This window comes from Benincasa hispida, chromosome 11, assembly GCF_009727055.1.
Source record: "Benincasa hispida cultivar B227 chromosome 11, ASM972705v1, whole genome shotgun sequence".
Lineage (NCBI taxonomy): Eukaryota > Viridiplantae > Streptophyta > Magnoliopsida > Cucurbitales > Cucurbitaceae > Benincasa > Benincasa hispida.
Genome location: NC_052359.1, coordinates 53,849,494 through 53,864,348, shown reverse-complemented (window position 1 = coordinate 53,864,348; position 14,855 = coordinate 53,849,494). Strand labels below are relative to the sequence as shown.

General features: G+C 37.7%; 4 protein-coding genes across 6 annotated transcripts; 2 read left to right on the top strand and 2 right to left on the bottom strand.

The window, feature by feature from the left end:
* The first annotated feature begins 6,427 nt into the window (after window positions 1-6,427).
* On the top strand, window positions 6,428-8,047 carry LOC120092098 (heme-binding-like protein At3g10130, chloroplastic). The gene has a single exon (XM_039050303.1). It carries the CDS (start codon window positions 7,332-7,334, stop codon window positions 7,926-7,928), a length of 597 nt encoding a protein of 198 aa, XP_038906231.1. The 5' UTR covers window positions 6,428-7,331; the 3' UTR covers window positions 7,929-8,047.
* Window positions 8,048-8,229: 182 nt separating this feature from the next.
* Window positions 8,230-8,929, bottom strand: LOC120092099 (protein transport protein yos1-like). Of its 2 annotated transcripts, none has more exons than XM_039050304.1 (2): window positions 8,778-8,929; window positions 8,230-8,562 (listed from the first exon to the last, which is right to left on the bottom strand). In XM_039050304.1, exon 2 carries the CDS (start codon window positions 8,558-8,560, stop codon window positions 8,327-8,329), a length of 234 nt encoding a protein of 77 aa, XP_038906232.1. In that variant the 5' UTR covers window positions 8,561-8,562; window positions 8,778-8,929; the 3' UTR covers window positions 8,230-8,326. The 2 variants fall into 2 exon arrangements, with proteins under 2 accessions (XP_038906232.1, XP_038906233.1); XM_039050305.1 differs by having other exon boundaries at window positions 8,692-8,785.
* Window positions 8,930-8,946: 17 nt separating this feature from the next.
* LOC120092097 (fructokinase-like 1, chloroplastic) lies at window positions 8,947-10,852 on the top strand. Its single transcript, XM_039050302.1, has 2 exons — window positions 8,947-9,942; window positions 10,047-10,852. The coding sequence occupies exons 1-2, from the start codon at window positions 9,103-9,105 to the stop codon at window positions 10,737-10,739; spliced, it is 1,533 nt and encodes a 510-aa protein (XP_038906230.1). The 5' UTR covers window positions 8,947-9,102; the 3' UTR covers window positions 10,740-10,852.
* A 133-nt stretch (window positions 10,853-10,985) lies between these two features.
* Window positions 10,986-14,651, bottom strand: LOC120092096 (O-fucosyltransferase 19-like). 2 transcript variants are annotated; one of them, XM_039050299.1, is made up of 8 exons: window positions 13,808-14,651; window positions 13,241-13,316; window positions 13,083-13,153; window positions 12,895-12,983; window positions 12,675-12,807; window positions 12,361-12,593; window positions 11,804-12,280; window positions 10,986-11,688 (listed from the first exon to the last, which is right to left on the bottom strand). In XM_039050299.1, exons 1-8 carry the CDS (start codon window positions 14,357-14,359, stop codon window positions 11,433-11,435), a joined length of 1,887 nt encoding a protein of 628 aa, XP_038906227.1. In that variant the 5' UTR covers window positions 14,360-14,651; the 3' UTR covers window positions 10,986-11,432. The 2 variants fall into 2 exon arrangements, with proteins under 2 accessions (XP_038906227.1, XP_038906228.1); XM_039050300.1 differs by having other exon boundaries at window positions 13,241-13,313; window positions 13,808-14,650.
* Window positions 14,652-14,855: the final 204 nt, after the last annotated feature.

The following is a 14,855-nucleotide window of genomic DNA, read 5'->3' as shown; positions in this document are numbered from 1 at the left end:
AACAAAGATAAGATGCATGCACACATAGGTTAACCACTTGTTTTAATAGTTAAAATAGGTCGTTATCTTATAAAACTTCGGTTACAAACTCAACCGGTATATAATCTTGTCTAAGGCCGGGGGTATTTAAGTTGACAGTCTACGGAACACCTCCTACCTGGGGATTATGGCCGAATAATTGAGCATTGTTAACCAGTTTTAAGAGCAATATGTGAGCGGTGCGAGGTTTTAAAATTGGTTTATCACCTAGATATCGTAGGTTAAATCCAAATATAAACGTTATACTTGGATAAATACCTAGATTTAGGTTGTTTAAATTAGTTGGAACAAACCTAAGTAAAAATACACCCAAACAAATGTTAGGACACTTCAATGGAAGTTTAATAGCATATATGATATGTTATTAGAACACTTCAATGTGAATTTAATAACGTATATGATATGTTAGAACGCTTCAATGGAAGATTAATAACATATGTGATATGTTATTTTTTAGCTCTCGTATCCTTAAGAGTTCACAATTGAAATTCATGTTTTCGCTTCGTGTCACCCTGGAAGTGACCTCCATTTGGAAAGTGTTTACATGAATCGAGATTATGGTGAATAAGGGAAGTTTTTCATAGTAAAATCAAAAGTGATGTTTTGATTTTGATTCTCACATCCTAAGAGGTTCACACCGTGAGGTTCATACAATACTTCGTGTCACCCTAGGAGTGACCTCCATTCAGAAAGTGTTTGCATGAGTCAATATCAAGGTGAAAGAAGGGAAGATGTTCATTGTTATCAAATATATGATATATTGATTTCAACTCTTACGTCCCTAGAAAGTTCATACCGTGAGATTCATATGACGCTTCATGTCACCCTAGAAGTGACCTCCATTTGGAAAGTGTTTGTATGGGTCAAGATCAAGGTGAATGGAAGAAGTAGTTCATAGTAAGTGGGTGAAGGATATGTGTCAACACATCCTGTGGTCTCTTCCATTGTTTTTTACCGTGAAGTTCCTATGTTGCGCCTACTGGTTAGCTTTAAGCGGCCCTTGCCAGTCGTTTAACGACGACTATCCCATCGGAAGATTGTAACATAAGATTCGGGACAACTCAAACTCCAGAAATAGATAGGATTTCTTGGATCATTTTTCAACCTTGACTTTCTAATTTGGTAACATCGTTGAGGCCTACCTTTGAGGTCTGAAAATGGAGGGTTACACTTACAGAACAACTAAGTGTTAATAAGTTCTGACAAAAAATAGTAGCTAAATGACTATAGTAATAAGAGTTATTCTGGAGATCGTATTTAGTCAATAATATCTTGCTTTAGTGAATAAATATTTGACTGCCCCTCAGTAGCACTTATTCTGATTCACTATAGTAACGTTGCAAAAATAATAATTTTTGGATACATTATTACTTTGCCGAAACATGATTGGGTTTAAAAGAAATTCACTAATAAAGAATTTGTTTATTTTTCCAAAATGACTAGTTCATTGATATAATTGTTGGCTTCGGATAAATTAATTGAGGACAATTATGCTACATGTTTGAATAAAATACTAGTGATAGATGATTTGAGGTTCGTTTTGAAAAAGGAGTGTCCTCTCATCCCTAGCTCAAATGCAAACCAAACCGTTCGAGAAGCATACGACAAATGGATGAAGGCGAATGAGAAAGCCCGTGTCTACATTCTTGCCAGCATATTTAATGTCTTGGCTAAGAAACATGAAAGCATATATACTGCTAAAGAGATTATGGAATCTCTACGTGGGATGTTTGGACAACCATCCTTCTCCCTGAGGCATGATGCTATCAAATATGTTTAAAAATGCCGAATGAAAGAAAGAGTCTCTGTTAGAGAACATGTCCTGGACATGACGGTCCATTTCAATGTGACGTAAACGGAGCTGTCGTGGATGAGAGGAGCCAAGTCGATTTTATTCTAAAATCTCCAAAAAGCTTCTTACAATTTCGCACCAATGCGTTAATGAACAAGATAGAATACAACCTGACTACACTTCTCAACGAGCTACAAGCTTTTCAATCCATTTTAATAACAAAAAGGACAATAAGTGGAGGTAAGTATTGCTGCTACTAAGAAAAGAGGATCGTCCACTAAAAAATCCGATGTTGCTACTTCGTCTAAGAATAAAAGTATTCATGTGAAGAAGAACAAGGGGAAAGGGAAAAAGAAAACTTCTACCGGCCGCAAAGGCAAGGCAAAAACTGTAGATAAAGGAAAATGTTTCTACTACAGCGAGGACGGGCACTAGAAGAGGAAATTGCCCATAGTATTTTGCAGAGAAGAGAGCGGAAAAAGCAAAACAAGGAAACTAGTTCCTAAGAATTGCTTGTGAGATAATACTCTAGGTTGTGAATATGGGAGAATATCTCAGAAAGACTAGTGGGAGATTTTGAAGCTGCAGACAAAAGATGAATCTGGTTACTTTTGTTAATGTAATAAAAGTTGTTTTATCTTTTTTAAAGGACATGTTGTATATAATCTTTTGTTATAAATGAAATGGTCATTAGCAAAGTTACATTTTATATTTTTTCTACTATAAAGCAACTTCTGTTAAAACCAACCAAAGTTCAAGGCCATTTCAAATATTTAGATATTTAACGGTTGAAAAACAATAAGAAAAATGGTTATGTTTACCTAAGTAATAAGTTTAAAACACTTGAAAGGTTCAAGGTATATAAAACTTATTAGGTAAAGAATACAAAAGTCTGAGATTTCTAGGGCTATTTTGATAGAACATGAAGTCAAGTGGCAACTCTCTATACCTAGTTGTCTTAATTGTTTTGAACAACATTCCAATTTTTGGGTGCTTCTGAAATTCCATATGAGATAAGAAAAACTCATTAAAGTTGTGTATGATATGTAAAAGATGTTTACATAGTTCAAAAATCTGGAAAAGATCGACACATGTGTTAGTGTCGAACCCTTAAATATTGAATATTGTTCAAAAGGCATGCCTATCTGTAGGCAAACCAAAAATAGTATACTTTTCAAGTAAAAGAAAATCAAGTGTTTGTGTTGACAAATGCTAAATTTTTCTAGAAAAGTATACGAGATCACCATGTATTATTTAATTTTCATAAAAAAACAAAGTGTATATCAATAAAGAGTTATTGATTAAAGCTGACACTGTAACAAAAGTTGTTTGGATAGGTCAGATGCATCTTACTTAAAGAGTTGAGGGTACCTCGGTGTAGTGGGAGGAATGAACGACAGCCTAGCCATAATTTGATTTTAGTGGAAACTCAAGTCATCAAATCTTGATGATGGTATCGAGAAAAAAAAAAATTGTGGAAATAAGATGCATTCCTTATATTGTTTGAATAAAAGTCCACTGTATATTAATGTATTTGCAGAGATCCTCTCGGCTAAAGTGTTTAAGGGTCACCTAGTGAGACTAGGACTACGAGTTATATAACCTAGGGCAAGTGGGAGAAAGACCCATGGGTATCTGATACCTAAGGATGGGTATGTGATACCTAAAAGTAAACCATGGGTATGAGATGCCCTAGTTTATTGTATTTCTCTGTAAACTCAAAAACTCAACATTATGTATTCATATGTATGTTACCACTGGAGTTTTAGTCCAAATAGGATTTTGTTGGGTTTTATGTCCTAAAAACTCATGGTTTGTAAACAATAAACTTATTCTGAATTCAATAAAGTTATTATTGAAGTTTGATTCAATAAAGTTGTTATTGAATATATAAATTGCTTATTTCGTTTTAGAAATAAATCCAATAAACTAAAAGATCCATGGGTATTACATGAGTTGAACTTTATGTAGGAGACATAAGAGTGGATCAGGTTCGAGTAAATAGTCAAAATGATCTATAGCATCCGAATAAGGTTGGATGCCTTATTCTAGTAACACTATCGGATGCGGCTCACTCTATAGTTATTATAAGGAGTTGTAAAGTACTACAAACGAAGTGATCCTAAATCATTCATGTGGTGACATGAGGAGTTAAGGTGTCCTGTGCAATGAGTTTGCACAAGATCGGACCAAGAAATAAAGTCAATCTTACTTTATAACATTGTTTACTGTTTGAGACTGGCTATTTCAAAGCGATAACCTAGGTAACTTAACCTTAATTCTGAGCTAACTATGAACTCCTGTTTAATCGTGATTATCCTTAGATTTTCATAGTTGGGGATTGACTCAACAGCATCGACTTAATAAACCTCTCATTTCAGGAGTAAGACCGGGTAGATAGCTGGGAACATAGGGGCAAGAAGGAACTCATTCCCACTCGCTTTCAGGGATAATAGAGAGGTTGTTCCTTTAAGTGTTGATTTCGGGTCTTAAACAAGGGGCCCCACCCTCTCATTCACCCAAGGGGGACTTAGTTTGATGATCAGATCACAAACCAATAGTTCATTGGTAGATCAGTAGAACTTAAGGAACAAGAGGTCATCTCGGGGGTAAAACAGCCTTTTGACCCAGTCGTTATTACGAACAACCTGTGAAGGGTTAACTTACTAATCATGGTTATATTGATTGCACACAATATATCTACAATGGGGGGAATGCAGCTACTGGGCTTTAGTGGAGTGATCTGGTAGTTAACGAATGGGGGTTAATTCGGTGTAAAGAGTTTAGCCAATTAATCTCGGATCGTTGTTGCCCATGATCTGTAGGTCCACTAGGTCTTCCTACTAGCTCACAAACAGAATAAGCCTTAGAATAGCGTGATAAGTTGATTTGAAACGTTCCAATTTGAATTAAGGGAATTAGTAATTATATGTGATAATTCCACATTTAATTTTGAAATTAAACAAAATTGAAGAATTAATTAATATTTGAATATGGTTTAAATATTAATGAATATGGATTCATAGTGGTGGAATTGGTGTTAAATTAATTTAATATTTAATATTAAAATTAAAATTAATTATTATTAATTAATTATTAATTATTAATTTTATTAGAAAAATTAATTGTTGAATTTTTTTTTGTAAAATTAACCATTTTTCAATTTTAATTAAAGAATTAAAATTGAAAAAATATATTTTGATTTTGAAAATTAAGTTTCAAAATGGAAAAAAAAAAAAAAAAGAATGAAAAATTGGAAAAAATCCCAAATGTGGGATTTCCCACTTTCAAGCAAATACCTTACTCACCATTCCACTCCCAATTCAGCTCAAATCTAAAGGAGGAGCTGATGGCAAAATTCCCCGCGGGATCGGTCGGGTGGAGAATCTCGATTTGACCGGGGACGAGGTCAAATCGGGGATTTAAATCGAGTCCCCAATTGGGGACAAGAGGGGATCCTCGCTCCGTCCCTAAACCCGAACCCGATCCCGTTCTCACCCCCATTTTTTTTTAATTGTTATTATTTATATATATTATTGAAACATAGCTCATCGTTTCATTTTTTCTTAATTTTAAAAATCTAATATAATAAATTTAATTTTTATTAATTTATAATAAAAACAAACATGTAATGTTTAATTTAAATAACTATATGTAACAATAATACTAATTTTCTATATAAAATTTACAATTTCAATAGAAATATTAAATTTGGTTACTTTTAAATAATAAAAATAAATAAAAAGCGGAAATTTTTTCCCGTGGGACCCGAATCTCCGAACGGGGATTCCTTGACCCCGACCCCGACTCCCAAAAATGGGGAATGGGGTGGGGACGGGGATGGGGAGTGCATCCCCGCCCCAGCTGGTCCCATTGCCTTCCCTAGAGGAGCTGAAATTATTTGATGCAATCTGATTACATTTATTCATGGTACAAAACTGAAGCTCCAAGGCTAGGAAAAATTCATGCAAATTGATTGAATCTGCTAAAATTCTGAAGCTAGAAGAAAGGGTTTCTTTAGCTATGATAAACCAGTGTCGTACTCCTTTATTCCCTCTGATTCAACTTATTTTGAGTATCACAACTCAATATAAGGCTCCTAAAGAATAGTAAGGAAGCTCTAGTGGTGGTCCACAACAAAAATTAGAGAAGATTTCAGCTCAATTTCAAGATTGGAGAGTATCTTGAAAGATATATAATGAAACCCTATTCATAGTTGATGAATATGCTTAATTTGTAATCAAAATTGATGAATTTGAATGCTTAATGATGTGTTGTGTGTTTCTTTAAACCAACGATATATATTTCTAAATCATTTGTTTACAAAATTTTATTTTTGTATAAATATTTTATTTTTTGATTTGTTTTTTTGTAGAAATATTTAGGATCGTTTAATTGTTTTATGAATATTTAAGGTCAAATATATTTATTTCTCAGGAAAATACATTTTTAGTCTTAAAAGTTTGAAGTTGACAAATAAGCATTTTAGTGCTTGAAGTTCGAGGAATGTTTTAAATTGGCCCTTGAGGTATTTGGACCACTTGTACACTCACAACAAAATGATGGGCCCTTAAATAAGTTACTCGATTGATTTGATGAATTTTATTAATTGAGTGTATGTGTGTGTATACATATATATATTGATGTAGCTTCCTTTCTTTTCCCTTTGTTATCATCTTCTTCAACCCTTTTCCGATGAAGCTTCTACCAAGGTCTCTTTTTTGGTTTTGTTGTCATCATCACTGTACCTTCCAGTTTATCGTCGTCATTGCTCCCATCTAGTTGTTGTCATCACTGCTCCTTGAATAAAAAGGACTACTCTGCCTCTTTTCGTCACCAGGTGAAATACCAAAGAAGAGAAGACTCTACATTTGTTGTGTATTGCTTTCTCCTTCTTTCTCCAAATATGATATTTGTCGTGCGGTGATTTTTGCAATGTGCCTAATCCCTCTTTTCCATATCTAATTGCCGCTATGCATCATGCATCGTGGTTTAGATCTAATCTTCTTTGATGTCGTTGTAATTAAAAGCTTCATTGTAGGACATCTTTCGACCTAAATCAAAAGGTCTTGGGTTATTGGGAGAATGACTATTGAAAAGCTACAAGATAAGCACCAAAATTATGAACTGAAATGGATATGGTTAAACTTGCATCAGCGTGACAACGTTCCGATCTCTCGTCATATGGCATTACAAGCCCCAATGTGAATCCAACATTCTACCAAATTTCCACAGGATAGCTTCAAAACGTTTTCAAAGCAACTGATTCTAAACAATTGCATTACTTACACAAGAAAGCTTTGACTCATCTCCTTCGGTAGATCCATTTGCAGCAAAGTAGTCGTGGACGAATAAAAGCCACAAACACATTCTCCAACTTCCACCACTTATTCCATGGCTGAACTTCCCAATTCCAACCCCTTCTTCAAGCAACCGCCCTTCTTCTTAACGTATAAATCAGCAACCTCTAGACCACCTCAACATCTAAAGTTTTCCAAATATGGGTTTGATTCTCGGAAAGATCAGTGTCGAAACCCCCAAGTACGAGCTGATTCAATCCACTGCCGACTACGAAATCCGCAAATACGAGCCATCAGTGGTGGCCGAAGTCACCTACGATCCGACCCAGTTCAGAGGCAACAGAGACGGTGGCTTCACCGTATTAGCCAAATACATCGGAGCCATTGGTCAGCCACAGAACATCAAGTCCGAGAAGGTGGCCATGACGGCGCCGGTGATAACCAAATCGGAGAAAATTCCGATGACAGCTCCGGTGGTGACGGGGGGCGGCGGTGGCGAAGGGAAGCCGATGACGATGCAGTTCGTGCTACCCAGCAAGTACAAGAAGGCGGAGGAGGCTCCTAAACCGGTGGATGAAAATGTTGTGATAAGGGAAGAAGGGGAGAGAAAACTCGCCGTCGTGAGATTCAGCGGAATTGCAACGGAGGGAGTAGTGGCGCAGAAGGTGGAGAATCTAAAGAAAAGCTTGGAGAAAGATGGGCATAAGATGATTGGGGATTATGTGTTGGCAAGATATAACCCACCTTGGACATTGCCTTCTTTGAGAACTAATGAAGTTATGATACCAGTAGAGTGATTTGATTTGATTTGATTTGCAGCGTTTTTAGGCATTCTGTGTTTGATTTTGATGTATGTAGTATCATTTCTAAACTCTGTTTCTTTCTTCTGAATAATACAATCATATGTAAAGATAAACTGGATCGCTCCTCCAAACTTGCATTTCAATTTTGAAGCCATTGAATATGTATTAGTATCATTTCTACAGGTTTGTGTGAACAAAAGAAATGAACTCAGAAAGTGGGTTGACAACAAAAATGCAAGCTAAAGTTAAGAGCAAAAACTAGAGTGTTAATCTGTCATTCAAGAAAAAACAAACATATTGCCAGTAATGAAACTATATTTCACTCAATTTGATTATGTAATGCTTCAAGATAGAGTAATTTACAGGGACCTCTTTCACCTCATATACTGAAATCAACCAGAGAAGAGCTTGATGATGATGATGATGATGTTGAAAAGAATGAGTGGAAGTCTCAAGAATTGGCATGCATGGATGAGTCCTATTACCTGGCCTTTGAGTGTATTTCTTCTTTCTCTCGACATCTCTGCTAATGTCCATCCTCTCCGAGCAAGAAAACGATCCTCGTTCAGAATTGCAAAGGCATTTGCAAACAGCAGAAGCCCCTCTAAGAAGGTCCAGAATCCCATATCTGCTTCATGTGCAAAAACGAGAAAACTTGTCAAATCATGAACCGATCATCCTTACAACAGAAAAAGGCAAAGGGGGTTTCCAATATTGGAAGGAATCATGAAGGAAATCTTATGATTTGGGAATTTACATCACGATTTTTTGGACCCAGAAGAAGAAATTCGCGAAGAGAAATCGAAAGTGAACATAATCAAATAGAGATTCTCGTTTTCTCACCTTTCTTTCGATGAATTCTGAGAGCGAGCGAGACAGGGTTTCAGCTTTGGAGAATGGCGGTGAAGATTAGTCAAACAAACAACGTGTTGATTTAAGGGGAAGAAAGGAATTGAGGGTGACGACCCGCTTTAATCGAGTGGTTGACAGAGATTTTCAGATGAAGAAATAAAGTTATAGCCGTCAGATGAACTTCAAGCTTTGATGTTTTCTATTCTATTTAGCGAGAAAAAGACACGCCAGCTCGACAGTAATTTTCTTTTGGGTTTTTGGGTTTGAAGATAAGTTTTGTTGGCAAATATGGATAAACCCTAAAATTGAAGCAGCCATGGCTTCATTTCAGCTCCTTCCTTCAACCCTTTCTCTCCCCCATGTTCAATTTTCCTGTTTTCTTCCTTTCTACTCATCAAATTACAGAGCTAAAACTCTAGATTTATCTCTGATTTTCAAGTCACATCATTTACAGAGCTCATCTCAATCCCTGAAACAAAACACACCAAGAGCTTCCGTCAATGGCGACGGCAATGGGGTTGTTGAAACGCCCAGCCCTACTCGCCGAGGGAGGAAAAAGGGAACTACATCTCCATCTTCTTCTTCCACTCAAAAGAAAACAAAGCGTTCTAAGAAACCCCAAATCACAGATGAAACCACAGAAGGGAACCCATTTGATCATGCCTCCGAAGACGAGCCGATCGATTCAATAGCAGATAATTACGACGATGGAATGGACATACCATACGAAGATCCTCCACTGATCTGCTGCTTCGGCGCCGCACAGAAAGAATTTGTTCCCTCAATTCGTGTTCACGATAACCAGATGCATCCTGATAAGTACTCGGAGTGGAAAATGCTCCAATGGGATCCGCCGGAGTTCGCTAGGGCACCAGGGGGGTCGCCTTCCAATGTGGCTATATCTCACGTTAGGCTCGGCGGCCGAGCTGCGTTCATGGGGAAAGTAGGGAAGGACGATTTTGGGGACGAGGTCGTGTTGATGATGAACAAAGAGAAAGTACAGACTCGAGCAGTGAAGTTTGATTTGAATTCTAGAACTGCCTGTACTTACATGAAGATCAAGTTTGAAGACGGAAGGTTGAAGATGGAAACGGTGAAGGAACCTGCCGAGGATTCTCTGGTTAGCTCCGAACTCAATCTTGCGGTGCTCAAAGAGGTAACTTAGCCGTAAAATTAGCCATATTCACTCAAACTGGCTGTTTCATTGTGTGTGTTTAGAGATTTGCTGAAAAGAGAAATTGTGTGTTTGTTTCACCACAGGCAAGGATATTCCATTTCAATTCAGAAGCTTTATTGTCCACTGCAATGAAATCAACGCTCTTCAAGGCAATCCAGTTGTCCAAGAAGTTTGGCGGGCTTATCTTCTTTGATTTAAATTTGCCATTGCCATTGTGGAAATCGCGCGACGAAACTCGAGAATACATCAAGAAAGCCTGGAATGAAGCTGACATTATTGAGGTTTCAAGGCAAGAACTGGAGTTTCTGCTAGATGAAGAATACTATGAAAAGAAAAGAAACTACAGGCCTCAATACTATGCTCAAACTATTGAACAAACCAAGAATCGTCGTGATCATTACCATTACACGCCGGAGGAGATATCACCCTTGTGGCACGATCGCCTCAAGTTATTGTTCGTGACAGATGGAACATTGCGGATTCATTACTATTCTCCTTCATTTCATGGTGTAGCCATCGGTACAGAAGATGTGCTGATCACACCATTCACCTGTGACAGGACGGGTTCTGGTGATGCTGTTGTCGCTGGGATCATGAGAAAGCTAACTACTTTCCCGGAGATACTTGTAAACCAAGATGCCTTGGAAAGGCAGCTTCGATTCGCAATTGCAGCCGGGATTATTTCTCAATGGACAATTGGTGCGGTGAGAGGATTTCCTACTGAAAGTGCAACACAGAATCTGAAAGAGCAGGTTTATGTACCATCAATGTGGTAGGATACAATATCCCTCTTGTGGCATATTGGATTCAATAGAATTACGTGTATTGGGCTAATTTGAGTTAATAGAACAATCCATCGAATGTATAGTAATTCTTTCTCTGATATCTACCTCTGTTCTTAGTCAAAAAGTGCAAGTAGTTTGGATGAGATGGGAAAGATTGCTGGACTTTGAATAGGCATTGGAGTTGGAAGTGTAAAAAAATGAACACGAGAGAGAGAGAGAGAGAGAGAGAGAGAGTCATGGAAGAAATGGCAATTTACCTTTCCCTTTCCAAATGTTTACATTATGAATCAAGGGGGGATGATAATGCAAAGAATAACGAATGGAATGAATAATTTTTTCTCTACTATTGACAGGGAAGCTGTCGGTGTAAAAACTAACCTGATTTACTATTAAAAAGAAAAACTACATCTGAACCTGACTCTAATTCACCTACCACAATCCTATTACCCATTCATTTACCTAAAATATGTGAAGGAAAAAAAAAATTGAACTTCTGCTTTTGAAGCCAAAGGAAGCTGGCAAAACCTCGGTACAATCTTCCATCTGGGTTATGTAATGAACTCATGGCTTGGAAAATGCCAGTCAAATTTGAGGAACGCATAACAGCGTGGTGTGCCTTGTAGCAATGGGCACATCTCATCAATTTAGCAGAAGATGCAATGCGTTTGCAGTAAATTCATGATTCTATCTCTGCAGTGAAGCCTTAAGACTTTGTTTCTCGTCAATTTTTAGTCTTAATGTTTGATTCTGAGGCTTGTTGCAAAGACAACCAGGATACGGATTAGCGTAAAAATTCTCCTCTAGCCTCGGAGTCTCTCCAGCTTGTCTGAAATATGGGGCACCAAGTCTATCTTTATGTAACTCCTTCACTTCTTTGGAGAATTCTTCCCAAGAGATAGCCTCCTCCTCAAGCTGATCGATCAACCTGACTAGATTTAGCCTGAAAAATGAAAGAGTTGATATGTAGACTCAGTAGTCAAACCAACAGACAGATAATAATAGTGCCTTTTGAAAGGCTGTGAGTGAGAAGTGAGAAGTGAGAAGTGAGAACAAACCTGTCAGGATTTATAGTCTTTCTGAATCCTTCAAACCTCCTATGGCCCTGCACTGCTTTAGCCATGTTTCCATCATAGGTATAAACAAAGACATCACTCTCTACTGCCACGATATAATCCAAGGCAGCCATGCGATTCTGATATGGCTTAAATGGCTCCAGTTCCTCCTCGGTTGCAAGAGTTGAATGGGAAAAGACATTGGGGTATTCCAATTGAAAGGCCTCCATGCTATCGCTGCCATAAATCTCCCCCGCGACAATGTAGATTTTTGTCGTGGAAGGGTAACCCAAGGCTTTCAGCAACATGGCTGCTTCCATAGGAGTCATTGGGCAGCCCCCTAGAAGTCGCTTTTCTTTTGCATCTATCTCTTTCTCCTTCCAATGCTTGACATTGTATCTCATAACTTTGAGCTCCTCTTCTTCCTCTGCTGTCAGGTTGTGGCTGCAGCCTGTGAATGCAAGCATATCTTTCTCATACCTGAAATCAACATTCACATGGTTTGATTACTCTGTACGCATATTAAATAACACTGCAAGTACTTGAACAGGTGAGAGTACCTCAGATGGAGAGCAATATATGGTTCATCACCCTTTCTTAATCTATCAACTAAGACCTTCCCAAGATCCTCAATCTCCTTGGTGAACCGTAAAGCCTCATAATTGGCACGGCACCGAAGCTTCTGAACGTAAGATGGCAAACCATTATTAGCAATCCGAGAATCAGTGTGCGTGAGCATTAACACTTTGTGTCTCTTTAACAAATGTAGCATCTCTCCCCGATAATAACTAGCCTGCATTTAAACAGACAGTGAGAAATAACATCCAAATAGTTGGCAAAAAAACAACATCAAAGAATTGATGCATTCTTAAACCTTGGACCAAGAAACTGGAGCCTTGACAAAGGGTTTCACCGATGCCAACCGGCGAGGCAGGGTCTCAACAATTTCAATATCATCTCTTAGAACACTGATGAAGTGCTTCCAGTCAAAAATATCTTTAAAATCGCTGCAAAAACCAAAGTTTACAAGTTATGTGCAAAATATCAGCTAGCACAGACTTGGGAGTAACAATGAAATGAAAAACAAGAAGTACCTCGGATCTGTCCAAAATGATTCGTGATCAAGGGAAGGAAGGACAAGGGTTGCATTCATAATCCTAGCAACAGCAACCATATCACATATCTGGAAGCAAGTTAAAGGCATATCTCAGTCAGAAAGATATCCATGGCTATGATTTAGCTGACAAATTTAACTCTTGGAAAACCAGTGAAATAGTCTCACCCCTGTTCTCATCTGATTCAATCCCCCATTGGCATGTACAAGCAGATATCCATTTGTTTTACCTCGAGGTCCTACCATATTAAGTTCAGAAATGAGAAATAAACTCAATGGGTTCTAAATATCCTTGCTTTACAGAATAAAGGAACTGTTATACATACTTATTCGATTCCTGGGGCGAATAATGCACTGATAGAAATTGTTGCTTTTCGGTTTCATCCAAATTTCAGGCGTCTGCTAAAGACATAATATCAAACAACCCTCAACATAATCAGTAATGAATCTCATAAATTCCAACTATAACTGAAACAAATTAATTTCATTTATCGAATTGAGTAGTTCAAAGTACAAGAAAACGAAATAGGATGCATTTATTGCCAACCCCATTACTATTTATTAGAATCAAAACTTTACCGGACACAATTAGAAAACCCAACAATATCACCAACATACAATTCCAGAAGCAGTTCCGGAATGAATGAGATGCAAAATAAAATAAAAACAAAGAGGTTTTTTTAATCCAGAAAAGGAGAAAAAAAGTAGGAAAAAATAATTAAATTTCAATTCCTCGACAAGGGCCACGCATCACGCCACCTTCCCTTTTGACTAAGATTATATATCATTTAATTCTATTTGGCGATGGAATATTTTCCAGAGCGAAACATGGCTGAAAAAGGTCAAAAAAAAAAAAAAAGTTCAAAAATAAAATAAAAAATAAAATTACTCACAGAAATTTTTTCGAGACGGCGTTTGGGGACGACGGCTTCGTCTTCAGCGACGGCTCTCTGCGCCATAGCCCAATCCTCTTTGAAGGTCTGTATGATCAATTGTCCTTTATCGATCATCTTACCATTAATCTCGACATGTGAATTAAGGAAGGAGAATTTGAAGAAGACGGTTAAAACAGCCATGAACATCAAAATCCCAAAAATCTTACGGCCGAAGTTTCTTCCGGATCCTAATGACTGAAGGATCATGGCCGTCAATAAAAACCCTTCTTCCATTTTGAGGAGCCAAGGCTCAGGGACCCAACACAAAGCCCGAGTCCGAAACAAAAAGTGCCTAATGACGGGATGATGGTGGTGATGGTGATGGTGATGGTGGAGGTGGGACCCAGCATTGGAGCCGTTGGAATTGTCTTCTTCGTCATACAAATCTGAAGAGTTGGAGAGACGACTATCGGGGTCCATAAAGTCTGCTACGCGTCGTCTGGTCTTGGTGGCCGGTCCGCCGTGTCGTGGACTTCCATTGCAGGAATTAGTCGGACCGCCGGACGCCATCGCGGGGAGATTAATTAAAATATAGCAGCGTTTGTCGTTAATGGGTTTGATTATTGTTGTTGTTCGATGAAGAGGGATTGAGAAAGAAAGAAAGAACAGAGAGATTGAAAATCCCAAATGTCGATTTTCCGTGAATATGATTTGGAAAAAGAAGAGGGCGCCCGAATTGTATGGCCGGCAAGGGCGTGAAAAATAATTTCGGGTGTTTATATATAGCTCTGAAATATACCCGACGATGCCCAAACCTTTCTCCTTCCCTCTTTCCACTCTCTCTCTCTAAAACCAAATGATTACATTTGGATTTATAGGCCACATTTTACTTCCTAATTATAAAGTTTCCTTTTCTATATTCTTATTTTTCTTTGACGCAATTCTCCTTAATAACGATTAACCCTTTTTCTTTCTCTTTACAACTTAATTTATCATTTATATACCAACAAAAATACTAAAGCTTTTTCAGTTTTCATAAATACCCATCCAGTTTTAAACTTTTTCA